Source organism: Nicotiana attenuata, chromosome 4 (genome assembly GCF_001879085.1).
Source record: "Nicotiana attenuata strain UT chromosome 4, NIATTr2, whole genome shotgun sequence".
Lineage (NCBI taxonomy): Eukaryota > Viridiplantae > Streptophyta > Magnoliopsida > Solanales > Solanaceae > Nicotiana > Nicotiana attenuata.
In genome coordinates, this window is record NC_031992.1 from 2,486,708 (window position 1) to 2,505,950 (window position 19,243).

The window sequence follows — 19,243 nt, forward strand, 5'->3', positions numbered from 1 at the left end:
TCCCGCTCGATAATTAAATCTTGACACACTTCATAATAGAATTTAGTTTGATGTTATATATATGATGCATATATCAAGCTGAAAACGTATTATATACCAGGCTGGTTGGGATCTGAATCTTTTTTTTAAAACTGATTATCAATAATCAACAAATAGAGATAAGTTATCCTAAGAAAGAAAAAAAAAGGAATGATTTGTAGATCTCTAGTGAAATCTCTTTCACTAGTATTTACGTTGAGAAGTCAAAATAATTGAACAAATCCATCTTTAACTAAGTACTTACATAAGAGATTTCACCAGAGCTTTAAAATATTTACAATGCGATCAATCAACAAATTCCTAACAATAAGAATCATCGTGTTTGGACAAACCAAGAACGGGGCCAAAAACACCATCGACCCAACATTTTAGACATTGAACGATGTTTTCATTAATAAACTCGAAGAACTCTTCACATGGAACCTTTTCCCTCGAGTCGTCGTCTTCTTGTTCTTCATGTTTAGGTTTTTGCAACTCCCAATATACTCTAACGCCATTACTAAATCTTGGTTCTTTGATCTTCACATAACGTTGTTTTAACAATTTAGACCTTGACAAAGGTGGCTGCAAATCCTTCAATGATGTTAGCTTCACTGGTTCATTGCTAGACATCTTCTTCGTAAAAGATAATCAAAATTCTTTTTATCAAACAATTGATGCAATGTAAATTTAAGAGGATTATTACAACTTAAATGCATATTTTATAACATTATTATATAACCTAAGTGATCTCATTATTGGATATGCCCCCGAAGCCTACTTGATCATCTACATGGATTGGGAGTTGGGACGATCTTGAACGAATTATAATTTTAGTAGGCTTAAGATAAACTTTGAAAGGCATTGTACGTATATATAGTCAAAATATTTCCTAGTTTGACAATTATTGGGATTTTTTTAAACAAAATTTTCAAAGGATTTTCATTTTTCTTATGGAAAAGCACCTCAATCCACATTTCAAGAAACTTTCAAACTCCTTAGTTAGCGTTTGGCCATAGATCCCAAATTTATTTTGAAAAATCTGATTTGGGTGAAGTTTAGTTTGGAGATAAAAATGTGTTTGGACATACGTTTTCAAAACATATTTTTCAACTTTATTTTGGAAAAACATGTACATAATTCCCAAGTTTTGGGATTTTGGCCCGTGGGATTTGAGATTTGGCCAAAATATGGGCAAAATTTATGGCCAAACATGAGTTTTGAAAATAAATTCCAAATTTATTTTGGCAAAACTCATGGCCAAACGGGGCCTTAGAGTGGATTTTTTTCCTATTCGCCTTTTTGCATACTTTTGAAGATGGATAAAATTCTCACATCTCAATTTCTCTCGTTATCGAAATAGGACCTTCCCTTAATTGAATATCACTCGGAAAAAATAAAGAGAAAAATAACAGAGACAAAAAGCACTTAGTTGCAATGCAAATAAACCTACACACACACACACAAAAAAAAAAAAAAAAGATGAATAAATTACTTCAGATATGAAAGCCAAATATCTATTTTTTTTAAATTGAGTTTGAACACAAATATATAAGTTTTTTTCATATAAACTTTACATATAATAGTATAAAATATGAATACCAATTATAAGCTACAATATAATCTAGGGGTTTTGTCATCGGTCGGTACGATATTTAGATATTTCGGTTCGATATGTTCGGTATTCGGTTTCTTAAAATGCAATACCAATACCGTACCTAATTAAATTCGGTATGGTTCGGTTTTTCTCCTTTCGGTTTCGGTTTGTTCGGTTTGGTAACTTCGGTTTATTCGGTTTGAATACTAACTAGTGCATAGAGTCATAGAATGTAATATTCTAAATTAAAGTACTCAAAAGTACAAAACTAAAAATATTTGTTGGCAAAAGTTTTGTCCAAAACTAGCAAATATCAACTTAGAGAGAGAAAATTGTACATAAAAGAATAAATTTGATCATTAGAAATGTTTTATTACTTACTTAGAGTTTATTTAGAGTTAATTGATGAACTTAGAGAATAAAGGAAAGTAAAATTTTAGATTTTTATATTTATGTTATAACTAATAATATGTGTATTGTGTAATATAATATATATTTCGGTACGGTATTGATATTTTATTTTAAAATACCATACCTAATACCAATATTTTTTTAAACTTAAATCATATACCATACCTAATACCAAAATATCGAATACCAAATACCAAAATTTTCGTTTTCAGTACGGTAATTCAATATTTACCAAATTATGCACAGCCCTAATATAATCAAAATATTACAAAATTATTTGAACAGATTGTGATCGAAGAAATATCTCTTTGACTTCCTTACCAGTGTGATGTCACATAAAAATGAGGCTAATTAAGAAAAGGTATATACCCTCTCAGGTCCATAATAAGTGATCAATTTGTTTTTTTATTTTGGTCCAAAATAAGTGTTCATTTATATAATCAAGAAAGAATTCAATTTGTTTTTAAAATTACCCTTATGTACATATTCCTAAAAAGTTTTCTTACTCCTCATATATTAAATATTTAATTAAGTATAGGTTAGTCATACTAGATATTTTTATATAGAATTTAGTATTTTTTCTTAACGAGCGTGCCAAAGTAAATTGGTGATATCGCATGTGATAAATTTAAAATAAAATTAGGGTTACAAAAAGCAACAAAAAGAAAAAAAGAAAAAAGACACATAAAAAGAGGTTAATAACAGTAAGCATCAAATTATTGAGCACAACTGAATCCATCAGCAAACTGGAAGCTATGGCCGTCACAAAATCCATGTTACGCTTGAATTTCTCTCGCAATTTCCTCAGTCCATTCTCTTCTCAGAGCAAATTCAAACCCTACACCTCTGCTTCCACCTCAGAGTTCGCCGCCGCCGACATCGACGTCGACGACGCCGCCGTCATAAACGGCGAACCCACTTGCCCAACTGAGCTATTATCCACAGAAGAAGCTGAAATAGCTGAAAAGATTCATTCTTTAATCAAAGACCATCACCGCAAAAACCCTGCACCTATCCCCACCTTAAACCCTAACGTCACTCTCCCTACTCTCTCCTTCGACTTCTCTACAACCTTCGATAACCGCCCCATTTCTCCGCGGGTCGTAAACCGGGTCATTGAAAAATGTGGGTCGGTTCGCCACGGCATTCCATTTTCACAGGCTTTAGCTTTCTTCAACTGGGCTGCAGCTCGTGACGCGCGTGGATATTTCCTAAACCCTGAGCCTTACAACGAAATGATAGATCTTTCTGGTAAAGTACGCCAATTTGATGTTGCTTGGCATTTGATAGATTTAATGAAACTGAAAAATGTGAAAATTCCTATTGAAACTTTTTCGATTTTGATTCGTCGTTATGTTCGGGCCGGGCTTGCTTCTGAAGCTGTTCATACGTTTAATAGAATGGAGGATTATGATTGTAAGCCCGATAGGAATGCGTTTTCTGTTGTTATAGGGATATTGTGTAAGAAAAGAAGGGCATTAGAAGCACAATCTTTTTTTGATAGTTTGAAGGATAAATTTGAGGCTGATGTTGTTTTGTACACTAGCTTGGTTCATGGTTGGTGTCGGGCGGGTAATATATCCGAGGCAGAGAGGATTTTTCGTGAAATGAAGGAGGCAGGGGTGCAGCCTAATGTGTATACTTATAGTATTGTGATTGATGCTTTGTGTAGGGGCGGGCAAATTACTCGAGCCTATGATGTTTTCTCGGAGATGATTGATTCGGGTTGTCAACCTAATGCGATTACATTTAATAACCTTATGCGCGTCCATGTGAAGGCAGGGAGGACGGAGAAGGTGCTGCAGGTTTATAATCAGATGAAGAGGCTATCGTGCTCTCCCGATGTTATTACGTATAATTTCTTGATTGATGCTCATTGTAGGGATGAGAATCGCGATGAAGCTCTTAAGGTGGTTAACGTTATGGTTAAGAAAGGATGTGAAGCAAATGCTTCTACCTTTAACCCTATTTTTAGGTGCATTGCTAAGGCTCGTGATGTGAATGCTGCTCATCGATTGTATGCAAAGATGAAGGAGTTGAAGTGTAAGCCTAATACAGTAACGTACAATATATTGATGAAGATGTTTGCTGATTCGAAATCAACTGATATGGTTATCAAGCTTTGGAAGGAAATGGGTGAGAATGAAGTGGAGCCTAATGTGAACACTTTCAAGATTCTGATTTCGATGTACTGTGGGATGGGACATTGGAATAATGCTTACAAATATTTTAAAGAGATGATCGAGGACAAGTGCTTGAGACCAAGTGAGTCGGTTTATGACATGGTTCTAAAACAACTAAGGAAATCGGGGCAACTAAGGAAGCACGAAGAATTGGTGGAAAAGATGATCGATAGGGGATTTGCTACTCGTTCTGTGTAAAAGGCCGCCAAGTTTGTTTGGATAGCTTATGGAGTTATGTCTTCAGCTGGACTGTGGAATCTCAGGAGCTCCGAGCACCGATGTTAAAAACTCGGTCTTGTTGGCCATACAAAGGCTGGAGTTGCAGCCATATTGATCTTGCATTTGAAACTTACTAGTAATGGAACATTTCGAGCTTAGTGGCAAATTCATTTCCTTAAGAAAGTGAAAGGTAAGGTTCCTTTTCTTTTGCTGAATGATAATTTAACGAGAAATGTTATGCCACTGTTGCTCTCGGATAATCAGACTAAAGGCATTAGGGAGTATTTGATCTTGTAGTATAGGCATTAACACATATCGAAAAGTTAAGTTTTCCTTTCAAATCTGAAGTACCTTGTACAAGAATTTTGATTTGTTTTCTATATAAACATGTCCAAGTGTGACCAGATGTTTTGCTACCATGTCTCGATAGAAAGTCTCGTCATATTGCCATGCTTGAATAAGGAGCTTTGTTCAAAGAAAAGGTAAGAAGATCCATAATCAATTTATTGCAAATACAGTTGTATCACGAAGGAGCCTTGGCGTAACTGGTAAGGCTGCTGCCATGCCATGTGACCAGGAGGTCACGCAGTGGCGAAGCCAGGAATTTCATTTAGGGCGTTCAAACTTGAAATAAGTAAAAAAAATCTCCGATAAAGGGTGTTTAATATATGTTATATACCATTAAAATTTAATATTTTACCTATATATACAATGTAAATTTTCGACGAAGGGTGGTCAGTTGACCACCCTTAGGGTTATGTACCTTCACCCCTGAGGTCACGGGAGAGCCTTGTGGTCCGGCCCTTTCCCGGACCCCGCGCATAGGGGAGCTTTTAGTGCACCAGGCTACCTTTTTTTACAGTTGTATCAGGAATGACGAGTAAGGTTATGTCTTAACTAGGATTTTGCAAATAAATTAAGATAATGGTAAAGAAAAGCATATGTATTAATCAAGGATCAATATCTCATATTCATTTCATATTCAATTGCTGCCATATCATTACAACTAGATAAAATGATTTGTTACTCATGTTTATTTCATATACAATTGCTATTGATTTGCTTGGCTCATCCAGAAACCATACTTCCTTCCCTTGTCTGATTAAAATAAATGGTAAGTAATAGTATGTTATTAACATATTAAATTACACTCATAGTGTAAATAATCTTTACACTTTCAGTGTATATAACTTAAATCCGACCTTTTTAGGGGCTTTTGCCGTGGCCATCGATCTAGATTGCCACGGCAACGAGTTAAATGACTACAACCTCTGTGATAAGGGTTAGCTGGAGTTCTTGTTTTTTCAGCCCCATGTTCCATAGATGGTGGAAACTTTATAAATTTCTTGTTGTTTGAAACCTCTGCTGTGGTTGAAAACGCAACAAGTGCAATGAAGAATAGAACAAGAATAACATTGTTTTTATTCCCTCTTGTCTTAGCCATATTTTCTTTGTGGTGTTGTTTAATTTGTGTACTAGGACAATATATAGAAAGCTCTAATGAATATTAACCTTTCAATTCCATTAAATTTAGTATGTAAATAGCCTAAGGTTGTACGAACTTTGAGGAAATCCTTAGAAATCTTGGTTAGAGATTACTATTTGTTTTTCCTGGTCTCAAAATTACTAGCGGATCCAAAATTTAAAGGTCACGAGTGCTCAAAAATTCATCAAATAAAATTTTTGGGCGGAGGAAATGATCTTATACGACCAATTACAAATTAAATAAGAAATGATCTATAAAAATGTGTTTTTTTTTACTGATCTCATTACACTTAATTTTTAAAGAATTCCTATCAGTGATTTTTCACATAAAAAAAAAAAAAAAGAGAAATAATCTTGAAAGGAAAATAGCTTATAACGAAAGACGCTAAATCAAGAATCAACATCTTGTGTTAATCTTATATATAAATTGATACTTGATACTTCACTGTTACATTTCAATAAAGTGATTTGTCATAGATAAACGAAAATAATAAACTAAAAAATAAAAAACATTAAGAATCCATTCGTGTAACGCTATATTCTCATGGCTAGAACCTGAAACCATAGAGTTAAGGGCCACTGCCCGGGGTACCGCCCGAATCACCACCACGGCAACGAGTTAAAGGACTGCAACCTCTGTTATAAGGGTTAGCCGGAATGGCTGGTCCTGTCCCAACATTAAAAGGTGGCGGAAATTTTATATATTTGGCATTAGCAACACTAGCAAAGCATGAAAATGCAACAAGTGAAATGAAGCAAATTAGAATAACAACGTTATTTTTTGTGTTTCCTCTTGCCATTGTCATTTTTTGGTGTGATTGTATGTTAAGGTTTCATGTCATATAAATAGCCAAATTAAATGAATATGTAACTGACAACCAATAAGGTAGTAAGAAGATTGAGAAAATCGTATTAAATCTTGGATACACCCAAAGGAAATAAATTCTGGACTAAAATTATGGAACGTAAAAGTAATTAATTACAGCCTTATAAAGAACTTTTGAGGTAAATTTAATACGGATCCCTGTACTAATTTTTTTTCCACCATTCTATTACACCATGATAAAAGGGAAAAATCAAAACTAGCCAAATTTACTAACGGGTAATTGAAAAATAGCTGCAATTTCAAAAGTAATCGAATTTTAGCCATTTTTTCATGTAAAGATAAAATCTGAACAAAAACACCCTTAAAAATACGGAAATATTCCAGCATAATACGCTAGAGTTAGATTTTTTTTACAAATGAGATTCCAGCATAATGTACTGGAATTTAATAATGTGCTGGAGTTCCAACATAATATGCTGAAAATTTAAACGCAGTAGCTTCATAATCCAGTATATTATGCTGGAACTTTCCGTGTGCTGCAGTTCCAACATAATATGTTGCAAGTTTATACGCAGGAGCTCCATGATCCAGCATATATGCTTGAACTCGTGTTTCAGCAAAACAATAAATATTTTTCAATGACTTTGCAAATGCTGGCTATTTTTCGATTACTATTCCGAAAATAGCTACCCCGTGCTATTTTCACCACATAAAATGGAACTGTTATTTGGGCTCTAAATTAAATAATCAGTTTCTAGTGTAATAGTGATAACAACGACTACAAACATTGAATGCCTCGTACAAATATGACATGTCATATGAGACACAGTACTAGTAATTTCAATTGAAATTGAAAGAATTGAAATTAAAGTTTAAAATAACTTGAAATATTTTGAATTGAAGTTCAAATATTTTTTGATACTCGTAGGACAAATTTCAACTTGCAAAATAAGGTAAAATTATTTAAAATTGAAGTTGTTAAACTAACAGCCATTTTATACGTTCTCTGATTATTTCCTTCCGAGCTACTTGCCAAATATATTATCTGCTCATTTTTTCTAGCAACTACTTTACAATAGGTAATTAAATCAATTGGACAATTACATCTAAGGGTGTCAATGGTTCGGTTCGGCCGGTTAATTTATAAAATTCGTACCATACCAATTTTTCGGTTATTCTATTATGCATAACCAAAATTAGACTTTTTGAAACCGTCTCAATCATGTCGGTTTCTCTTCGGTATCGGTACAGTTCGGTTAATTTTCGGTATTTTTTTAAATATCATATTAAATTCATCAGTAGAAGTAGAATATAAAATTCGGTGTTTTTTTTATAGGACTTAGAAAAACTCTCTAGACATTTTTACTGTTTAAACTGATGAATTAAAAAAATGAAAGATGGCTAGACTATAGATCCATCAACTATTCTACAACAACGTAAAAGACAAAGAAAATATAAATACACGAGTGGAAAGATATTAACCAAGCTGGGACTCAAGAATAAAGTCTATATTTAATACATTGTCTCTTGCTATATATCCAAATTATATGAAAGGAAATATATTCCATACATCGTAGTTTGCTACTCATAATCGCTAGAATACTTTGTGTCTTGCTAATGAAGTTTAAGTAGAAATAGCGTAATAGGTTTTAGGAATTAGTATTTTGCATTTAATTACTCGTTGTCTTATAAAAGTTTTCATAATTCCAAGCCCCCAAAAAATTTTATATTATTTTTAAACTTACTATATAAATATATTTTCCACATGTAAAATTTATTCGGTACGGTTCGGTAAATTTTCGGTTTATTTTTAAAAAATAAAAAACCTACCTAATTATCGGAGCGGTTATAGATTTATATAAAAATCTACGGTTTCTTTAAAAGAAACCTAAAAATCGGCTCGGTACGGTACGGTTCGGTCGATTTAGTCGGTTTTCGAATATCCATTGACACCCCTAATTACATCGATGCATTGTCCAACTAGAGTTACCAGGGGTCCGAAAGTATCTCATATGGTGTCATAAATTGGGGGAGGGGGAATTATAAATAGCCTGATTTATAACTAGTAATTGAAAAATATTCACAATTTTCAAAGTAATCGGAATTAATGATTTTTTTATGTAAAAATAAAATCTGAACAAAAATAATCTTAAAAATTCAAAAAATTCCAGCGTAATATGTTGGTGATCGATTTTTTTTTTATATGAGATTCTAGTATAATGTGCCGGAGTTCCGACATAATATGCTGGAAGTTTATACACATGAGCTATATAATCTAGCATATTATGCTGGAACTTTCTGTGTTTCAGCTAGCGTATTTTTGTCCAGATTTTATCTCACTATTTTTCAATGACTTTGTAAATATTGACTATTTTTTAATTACCAATCGAAAAACTGGCTAGCCCATACTGTTTTTACTGATACATTAATTCTCTTTCTATTTTCCCTTCCCCTCCACTTAATAGTAATAAAAAATTATTTAAAAAATAGAGTTATCAGACGCATGTGAACATTTGAATGGGAAAAAATCAATATTTTATGTGGAATAATTAGTGGGTTTTATGTATTTAACTATTTAAATACTTAAAAGAGGGTGAATGGGAAATGGAGGGAAATAAAATTTTTGAGTGAAATTTTAAGTTTTCCCCCTTGGTAAAGGGACATTGTCCCATATTGGAAGAGAAAGAGGTTTTTTATGGGTATATAAGCAATTGCTCTTCTTCTAGCTCTTAAAGAGTTGAGAAGAAGGCAAGCCTTGCGCCGTCGTCGTCGTCGCTCGCTCGGCCTCGGCTTCGGCTTCGGTCAATCGATTGATTGATTCCGTTTTTCTGTTTTGGTAACAGAAAATTAACTACCCTCTTCAATTTTCCCTCTTTATTTTCCCTCTTTATTGTTGAGTAAATAGCCATTTATGTTATGGCATTTATGTTGTGGCCGTTTTGTATAAACAACCATTCTGAAGAGTTGCACCTCTTCAGATTTCAGCCCAACTTTGGCTATAAATACAAGACTATTCAGCTCAGAATTTCGATACGATTTTCTGAGTTTCTCCTCCTTCTTCCGCATACTTTTAACATCAAACAAAGCAACAGTAAGTGTGATTTGCTACCGAACTTTGTTTCGCTAAAATACTAAGGTTTGAAGTACCACTACACCAGTGTGTAATTCGTTCTATCCTGGAAGGAAATAATCCATAACCTTGGGTACTAGGAGGGGATTAAATTCTATCTCTTTACATTTTCTGTTTATATATTATTCTGCTTTGTTTTTCCAGAATTAGTTTACAAATACAATTTACTAACAAGCTTAAGGAATTTAATATATTTTCTGTATTTGTACTCACTGTTTTTTAGAGTAAAACCTTTGTGGTTTTGTACTTTATTAGAGATTAATCTACGTGATTTTAACGTTTGTGTCATTCTTTTACAGAAATGACTAATGATAATGTGAACCAAGCTGTTCTAGTGGTGACTGCCAATGCCTCAACGAGCCGAACAACACAGGCAGCATTGGCACCGGCGGAGAAACCCGAAAAATTTTTCGGGATTGATTTCAAGCGCTGGCAACAAAAGATGTTCTTCTATTTGACTACTCTAAGTCTCCATAAGTTTATCAAGGAAGATGTTCCTGTGCTGTCCGATGAAACTCCAGAAACTGAACGCTTTCTTGTGATTTAGGCGTGGAAGCATTCAGATTTTTTGTGCAAGAATTATATTCTAAGCGGGCTGGAGGATGCTTTGTATAACGTCTACAGTGGCGTGGAAACGTCAAAAGAACTATGGACTGCGCTTGAAAAGAAATACAAAATCGAAGATGCCGGGTTGAAGAACTTCGTTGCTGCAAAGTTTTTGGACTACAAAATGGTAGATAGCAAGTCTGTTATTACCCAAGTCCAGGAATTGCAAGTGATTATTCACGATCTCCTTGCTGAAGGTCTTGTCATCAATGAAGCATTCTAAGTAGCAGCGATGATTGAGAAGTTGCCTCCTTTGTGGAAGGACTTCAAAAACTACTTGAAACACAAACGCAAGGAGATGTCCCTTGAAGATCTCATTGTTCGATTGAGAATCGAAGAGGACAACAAAGCTGTTGAAAAGAGAAGTAATGGAAACTCAACAATAATGGGAGCAAATATTGTTGAAGAGAACAAAAAGAGGAAGAAGGCTTCTGGACCGAAATACAACCCAAGCAAGAAGCGGTTCCGTGGAAATTGCTACAACTGTGGAAAAGCCGGACACAAATCTATGGAGTGTCGTGCTCCGAAGAAAGACAAGAAGAAGGGTCAAGCAAACATGGTTGAAAAGCATGATGATGTTGATGACTTATGTGCCATGCTTTCCGAATGCAACTTGGTGGGCAATCCTAAAGAGTGGTGGATTGACTCTGGAGCTACTCGCCATGTTTGTGCTGTTAGAGAAGCTTTTGCTACTTATGCTCCTGTTGGACCCGATGAGACGCTTTCTATGGTAAATGCTGCAAAAGCCAAGATTGAAGGATGTGGGAAGATATTTCTCAAAATGACTTTCGGCAAATTGGTGACTCTGAACAACGTCCTTCATGTTCTCGAGATTAGAAAAAAATTAGTCTCTGCTGGACTTCTTGTTAAGAATGGTTTTAAATGTGTTTTTGTTTCCGATAAGGTTGTAATAAATAAGAACGAAATGTTTGTAGGAAAAGGTTACCTCACTGAGGGCCTTTTCAAGCTGAATGTAATGGTTGTTGAAAATAATAATAAAATTTCAACTTCGTCTTACTTACTTGAGTCAAATGAATTATGGCGTATACGTTTGGGTCATGTTAATTATAAAACCTTGTAGAAAATGATTAATTTGGAAGTATTGCCTAAATTTGAATGCGACAAATCAAAATGTCAAATATGTGTGGAATCTAAGTATGTTAAACATCCTTATAAGTCAGTTGAAAGGAATTTAGATTCTTTAGTTAATTCACACAGATATTTTCGATATGAAGTCAATACCATCTCGCGGCGGAAAGAAGTATTTCATAACTTTTATTGACGATAGTACTCGATATTGCTATGTTTACTTACTTAATAGTAAAGATGAAGCAATAGACGCATTCAAGCAATACAAAAATGAAGTTGAAACGCAACTTAACAAGAAAATCAAAATGATAAGAAGTGATAGGGGTGGTGAATATGAATCTCCTTTTGAACAAATATGTTTAGAATATGGAATTATTCATCAAACAACAGCCCCTTACACGCCCCAATCCAATGGGATTGCAGAAAGAAAGAATCATTCATTAAAGGAGATGATGAACGCATTATTGATAAGTTCTGGTTTGCCACGGGAAGCCCTTCTTACGGCTAGCCGAATACTAAATCGAGTACCCCATAGCAAAACACAATCCATTCTATATGAAAAATGGAAAGGAAGGAAGCCCAACTTAAATTAATTTAAAGTGTGGGGGTGTTTGGAAAAAGTACAAGTTCCTAAACCCAAAAGGGTAAAAATAGGACCGAAAACCGTTGATTGTGTTTTCATAGGATATGCGACTAATAGTAAAGCATATCGATTTCTGGTTCATAAATCAGAAAATCCCGACATTCATAATAATACGGTTATAGAATCAGATAATGCTGAGTTCTTTGAAAATATATATCCGTATAAAAAGGAATGTGAGTCGATTGGTGAAAGATCTAAACGACCTCGGGAAGAAACAAAAGAAAGTACACTTAACCAGGAGGATCCAAGACGTAGTAAACGTCAAAGAACGTCTACTTCATTTGGACCAGATTTTGTGACTTTCTTATTGGAAAATGAGCCTCAAACATTTAAAGAAGCTATGTCTTCTTCAGAATCATTGTTTTGGAAAGAGGCAGTCAATAGCGAAATAGAATCCATAAAGCATATCGATTTCTGGTTCATAAATCAGAAAATCCCGACATTCATAATAATACGGTTATAGAATCAGATAATGCGGAGTTCTTTGAAAATATATATTCGTATAAAAAGGAATGTGAGTCGATTGGTGAACGATCTAAACGACCTCGGGAAGAAACAAAAGAAAGTACACTTAACCAGGAGGATCCAAGACGTAGTAAACGTCAAAGAACGTCTACTTCATTTGGACCAGATTTTGTGACTTTCTTATTGGAAAATGAGCCTCAAACATTTAAAGAAGCTGTGTCTTCTTCGGAATCATTATTTTGCAAAGAGGCAGTCAATAGTGAAATAGAATCCATACTTAACAACCATATATGGGAATTGGTTGATCTTCCTCCTGGAAATAAACCGTTGGGTTCTAAATGGATCTTTAAGAGGAAAATGGAAGATGATGGCACTATTGACAAATTTAAGGCAACTTGTGGTCAAAGGGTATAGACAACGAGAAGGTCTTAACTATTTCGATACATACTCTCCAGTTACAAGAATTACGTCCATACGAACGTTAGTAGTGTTAGCTGCAGTTTATGGTCTTGAAATTCATCAAATGGATGTTAAGACAGCCTTCTTAAATGGAGAGTTGGAGGAAGAAATTTACATGGAACAACCTGAAGTATTTGTGGTTCCGGGTAAAGAAAAGAAGGTATGTAGACTTGTTAAGTCCCTTTACGGACTAAAACAAGCACCCAAACAATGGCATGCGAAATTTGACCAAACAATGTTGTCAAATGGTTTTAAAATAAATGAATGTGATAAATGTGTGTACATTAAAAATGTTCCAAATCACATAGTCATTGTTTGCTTATATGTGAATTGCCAACATAAATGCGACTAAGCGCATGCTAACTGACAAGTTTGATATGAAAGACTTGGGAGTTGTTGATTTAATTCTGGGAATTAAAATCCATAAGACTTCTCAAGGTCTGGCATTGTCACAATCTCATTATATTAAGACAGTACTTGAAAAATTCAAGAAATTGAGCTTTAAAGTTGCAAAGACTCCAATTGACGTGAATCTTGCATTAGCAAAGAACAAAGGCCAAAGCATATCACAATTGGATTATGCTCGTGTGTTGGGTTGCTTAATGTACATCATGAATTGTACACGACCAGATATAGCTTGTGCTATAAGTAAATTGAGTCGATATACGAGCAATCCAGGTCAATCTCATTGGATGGCCATGAAACGAGTTTTGGGGTATTTAGTACATACCCAGGACTTTGCTTTTCACTACAGTAAATATCCTGCGGTCATTGAGGGATACTGTGATGCAAATTGGATCACCGGATCAACTGATTCCAAGTCCACAAGTAGATATGTATTCACTATTGGTGGAGGAGCGGTATCTTGGAAGTCGTCCAAACAAACTTGTATTGCCCGCTCTACAATGGAGGCTGAATTCATAGCTTTAGATAAAGACGATGAAGAAGCTGAATGGCTCTGGAATTTCTTGGAAGATATTCCATTTTGGCCCAAATCGTTGGCACCAATATGCATACATTGCGATAGTCAAGCGGCAACTGGAAGGGCTGGGAGCGTTATGTATAACGGTAAATCTCATCATATACGACGAAGACATAAAACCGTTAGCCAATTACTCTCTAGAGGAATTATCACGATTGATTATGTAAAGTCAAGTGATAATGTGTCAGATCCACTTACAAAAGGCCTAACTAGAGAGGTAGTTGATAAATCATCAAGGGGAATGGGCCTTTGGCCGAGAACAAGTCATAGTGACGGTAACTCTACTTAAAAGACTGGAGATCCCAAGATCTAGGTTCAAGGAGATCAAACAAAGTCATTAATGATGTTTCAACATTGTTAACTAAACTTTTGGTCCATTCTCGTGATGAGACAATGTTTAGTACCAGGGATAAAGCATTAAGGCTTTTTAATGATTTCTAAATTTGATACGGGGTATATCAAATAATGTATTTACGGGATGACACGTTTAGGAATCACCTATGTAAGTGTGAAGCGTTAGCCGCTTCAAGGAGAATCTTGCAAGGCTAGTTCTCTATGCACTTATGAAACCAGGCGGTGTTCATGGCTGAAACGAACACAACAATGAGAACCAAAGACGGTTAAGGGTTGGTTGTGTGACTTGTGGTTGTCTAGGTATACACCAAAATTCAACAGTTCAAAGATATCAAATCTACCGATTGATCGAGTATATCCGACATAAGTTCACTACGAAAAGTTCAAAGGGAAACCTACTTATCCAGATGCAATTAATCCTTGCTTGCGAATCACACAGTTTTTCATGCATGTTTCCGTGATATAGTCATTCCCCATTCATGTGGGGGATTGTTGGGTTTTTATGTATTTAAGTATATTAAATACTTAAAAAAGGGTGAATGGGAAATGGAGAGAAATGAAATTTTAAGTTTCCCTCCTTGGCAAAGGGACATTGTCCCATATTAGAAGAGGAAGAGGTTTTTTATGGGTATATAAGCAATTGCTCTTCTTCTAGCTCTTAAAGAGTTGAGAAGAAGGCAAACCTCGCGCCGTCGTCGTCGTCGCTCGCTTGCTCGGCTTCGGCTTCGGCTTCGGCTTCGGCTTCGGATTCAGATTCGGATTTGGTCAAATGATCGATCGATTGATTCATTTTTTGGACCAAATTTATTTGTTAATAGTAAAATATTAACAGATATGTTATTAAATATTTGTTTTAATAACAGAATATTAATATTAAATCCAATCCGTTTTTCTGTTTTGGTAACAGAAAATTAACTACCCTCTTCAATTTTTCCTCTTTATTTTCCCTCTTTATTGTTGAGTAAATAGCCATTTATGTTATGGCATTTATGCTGTGGCCGTTTTGCATAAACAGCCATTCTGAAGAGTTGCACCTCTTCAGATTTCAGCCCAACTTTGGCTATAAATACAAGACTATTCTGCTCAGAATTTCGATACGATTTTCTGAGTTTTTCCTCCTTCTTCCGCATACTTTTAACATCAAACAAAGCAACAGTAAGTGTGATTTGCTACCGAACTTTGTGTTCGCTGAAACTTTGGGGTTTGAAGTACCACTACACAAGTGTGTAATTCGTTCTATCCTGGGAGGAAATAATCCATAACCTTGGGTACTAGGAGGGGATTAAATTCCTTAAGGAAACACTGTGAATTTAGTGGGCTCGAATTGATTTCTATCTCTTTACGTTTTCTGTTTATATATTATTCTGCTTTGTTTTTCCAGAATTAATATACAAATACAGTTTACTAACAGGATCTATATGAAAGGCAATATTTTAACTAATGATGCTCCTCTGATAAATTGTTGATTATATACTTCGTGTGGGTTTGAACTTTGATCATCGACATTGCAATACCGATGAGAACCAAAAAGGATTCTGGAAATTAATTTTGGAGATTTTAAGCTAAACATAACCTAAAGGATGCCACACTTAATTCCTAAAAGTTATGGGCTACTTAGTTTAAACATTAGAGTAATTATAAAAAATTAAGGGCTATAAAGTCAAAATTAAAATTTTAACGGATCTTTTTGCTAACTTTACCTGATACTTGGTACTTGGTAGTATTAAGTTTTCTTCTCGTAAGGGAAAAAAAGGAAAGAAAAGTATAAAAAAATAAAAATAAAAATAAAAAATCAGTCCAATTTAATGACTGATACGAATAAATGTAAAAGATATCTGATTCACAATAGCTTTGATTTTCGATATCAAAGTTTCAACTTTCAAAGTGTTGGATTATACTTAATTCGACTTGATTGTTCGTACAGAAGAAGGCTACACTAATCTTTTTCTCTGACTCTCTCTAGAAATCTTCTCTCAAGAAAACAAAGAAGAAGAACCCTAATTCTTCTCTTAGACAAAATAATTCCCACCCCAACCTTCACTATCCATACAACAAATGCAAAAACAATAAAACCTAGGAAAACAAGAAAATGAAAAAAACACACATCCCCTTAGCAAGAAAGAATCAGAATCGGAATGCATCACAGAAAACAAAATTCATGCACCAAGCTCTCAAAACCTCTTGAGACCACTAATGGACAGCCCCAACCCTAAAGAAGAACAAGACCGAAAGGATACCTTCTTATCCAAGCTACAAGAAAAACAGGAAAATAACAACAATATAAGAGTACAAAAATCAATCCTTGGCTTTGATACTTCGGATGAATCGGAAAATATCTTTGATTCGGACAACTTTATACCCATAACTTCGGAGGATAAGAAAAGAATATACAAAAACTGGGAGAATGCTCTAATAATTAAAATATTCGGAAGAAGAGTTACCTACCAATTCTTACAACAAAAAATACATGCCATATGGAGACCTANGGAACGATGATGGGTTTTCAACCTGGAAGTCGGCAGATACCGAGCAACCAGTCGGTGTGAATGCTTTCAATGGGGGTTCTGGTGCATGTTCATCAGATCTAGCGGGGCTCGCGGCCGAGCTTGGTCTAGAAGGAACACTTTGTGAAGTTTTCGCCATTTCTTAAAGCTTTACGAAGAGATGAAAAGAAAATACAACCAACGCAGAATTTGAGAAAGATAGGAAATGTTGAACCTGGAAGGGTCGTTTATACTTTTTCCATGAGGCGGTGGCACGAATCGCGAAGCCACAGACACGAAGCGACAGATAATTAAGAGAAGCATTAAATGCCTGCAGCAGGCGTGGTCAGAGCACTCGATGGCTTTTTCATCTGGCGTATGGCCATACGTCACGGGCATCACGTCACCGGTCATATCGTTTATTATCATTACTCTCTAATAAACGAGGGGACTATCTGTATTGGGTGATACCCTTTTTTGCTTGAGCCCGACCGGGTTGGGTCCGGTCCGGAGCGAGTCGGGGCCATCGAACCCGACCTGGATGCAAGGTAGAACGACGGCCACGTCTACAACCGAGGTCGAGTCATTTCGAGACCGTTACAGAGCTCGATATGAGTCACCACCGGATGGAGAAACACACAAGGTCGGAAGCCGGACTCGTAACGGATAACCAAGCGTCGCCGGATATCTCGCCCAAACGTGATTTTCTCAACCACTTCAGGCCATTAAGGCGTAATTACAGGGATCCACGATGTAATCAATTTACCTACCTTATTTTTACCCTTAATCAGAATGTATAAAAGGGGATCTCTCTAAATTCTTGTAGGCCATCAAGCACAATTGTTCTAAGCAATATTATATTCTGCGATTATTTACTTTAACAGCGATTGTTGAGTCTTTATCTTTATTTTTCCTCAACCTAAAAACCTTTTGTATCTTTTAGTTCATGGATCCTTAAAACCCCATATAAATTCAATTGTTATCCGGATTCGAGGGTAAACAAATTCAATCCCCATTTTTTTCCTTAAAAATGAATATAGATCTCTTTATTGTATGACTTAGATATCTCGTATTTTCCCGAACCAACTTGGAGAGATCACAAAATCCTACTGTTTTACTTCAATACCATTAAACATCCACTCTCAGCTAGGCGTTCTTCTTGTTATTAAATTTTTTTCTAGTTTGTTCATCGACTTGTATGAGATTAGACTGTTATGACTAGCTTACGTAAGCTGCGCGAATAAAGTTGCACATAAAAAGTTGATAAGGAAAAAATGTTACATATAAGACGTAGAGATATTTAGATGATGTAAGATATTATTAAATCCAACGCCCAAGGTTGACTCAGAGTAAAGTTACCATACGTTATTAAATGTATCTTTGGACAGACTTAGTCTAATGTGTCAGACCTAGGAAAGATGACAAAGAATTTTCAATTGTGTCAATATCATGAAATAGTTTCTTATTCTACTTTGCTAACTTTTTTTTTTCTTTTTAGGTTTCAAAGTCCACAACTTTGAAATGTGTATTGAAAACAAAAGGATCAAATTCACATGTGAATCCCTCGAGTTCCAATTTTCAGCTCTAGTTGTTGAAATTAGATAAGGAAGATAAATAATACTAATTACATGGCAATTTGACTACATGTATGGATTATTGATTTGAGGTTTAGATAAATTCTTTGGCTTTTTCTTCCTTAAGAATTACATACAACCTTTAAGCTGACTTTTCTTTATTAAAAATGCTTGAAACTCTATTTATTTTTCATCAAAATGCTTGAAAATCTATAATCTGACAAAACCTTTAGATTAATTTCATATTTACATGAAACATGACATAGTCTGAGAAATAAAATAAAACAAAAAGATCCATGGCATTCCCATAGTTTACGATTTCCGGATTACCCCCCCCCCCCCCACCCCACACACACACACAAAAAAAATTTGGACAATTTTCAGATTTGTGCATGTCATTCTTACTAGGGAGCATCCTTTAATATATATATATATTCTAAACCCAATAACTCTATTAATTCGGATTAGAGCCAGATAAATCTGATTAGTCCTCCCTCCATTCCTAAATTAGGGCGTACTTTTTAATTTGGCACGAAATTTAAGAACGAAAAGAATTTTTTGGAAACTTGTGGTCTAAAAAACTAAAACAAGTCTTAAATATTTAGGTGACAACAAATCATCTCATTAAGGATAAAATAGAAAATACATAGTTAAATTATTTTTAAATATATGAATATGATTATTTTTTAGAATTGACTAAAAAAAGAGCTTCACATAAG

The 19,243-nt window shown here is 34.9% G+C and overlaps 1 protein-coding gene across 1 annotated transcript; it reads left to right on the plus strand.

Moving 5' to 3' along the window:
• On the plus strand, positions 2,689–4,849 carry LOC109224827 (pentatricopeptide repeat-containing protein At1g20300, mitochondrial). The gene has a single exon (XM_019389369.1). It carries the CDS (start codon positions 2,782–2,784, stop codon positions 4,405–4,407), a length of 1,626 nt encoding a protein of 541 aa, XP_019244914.1. The 5' UTR covers positions 2,689–2,781; the 3' UTR covers positions 4,408–4,849.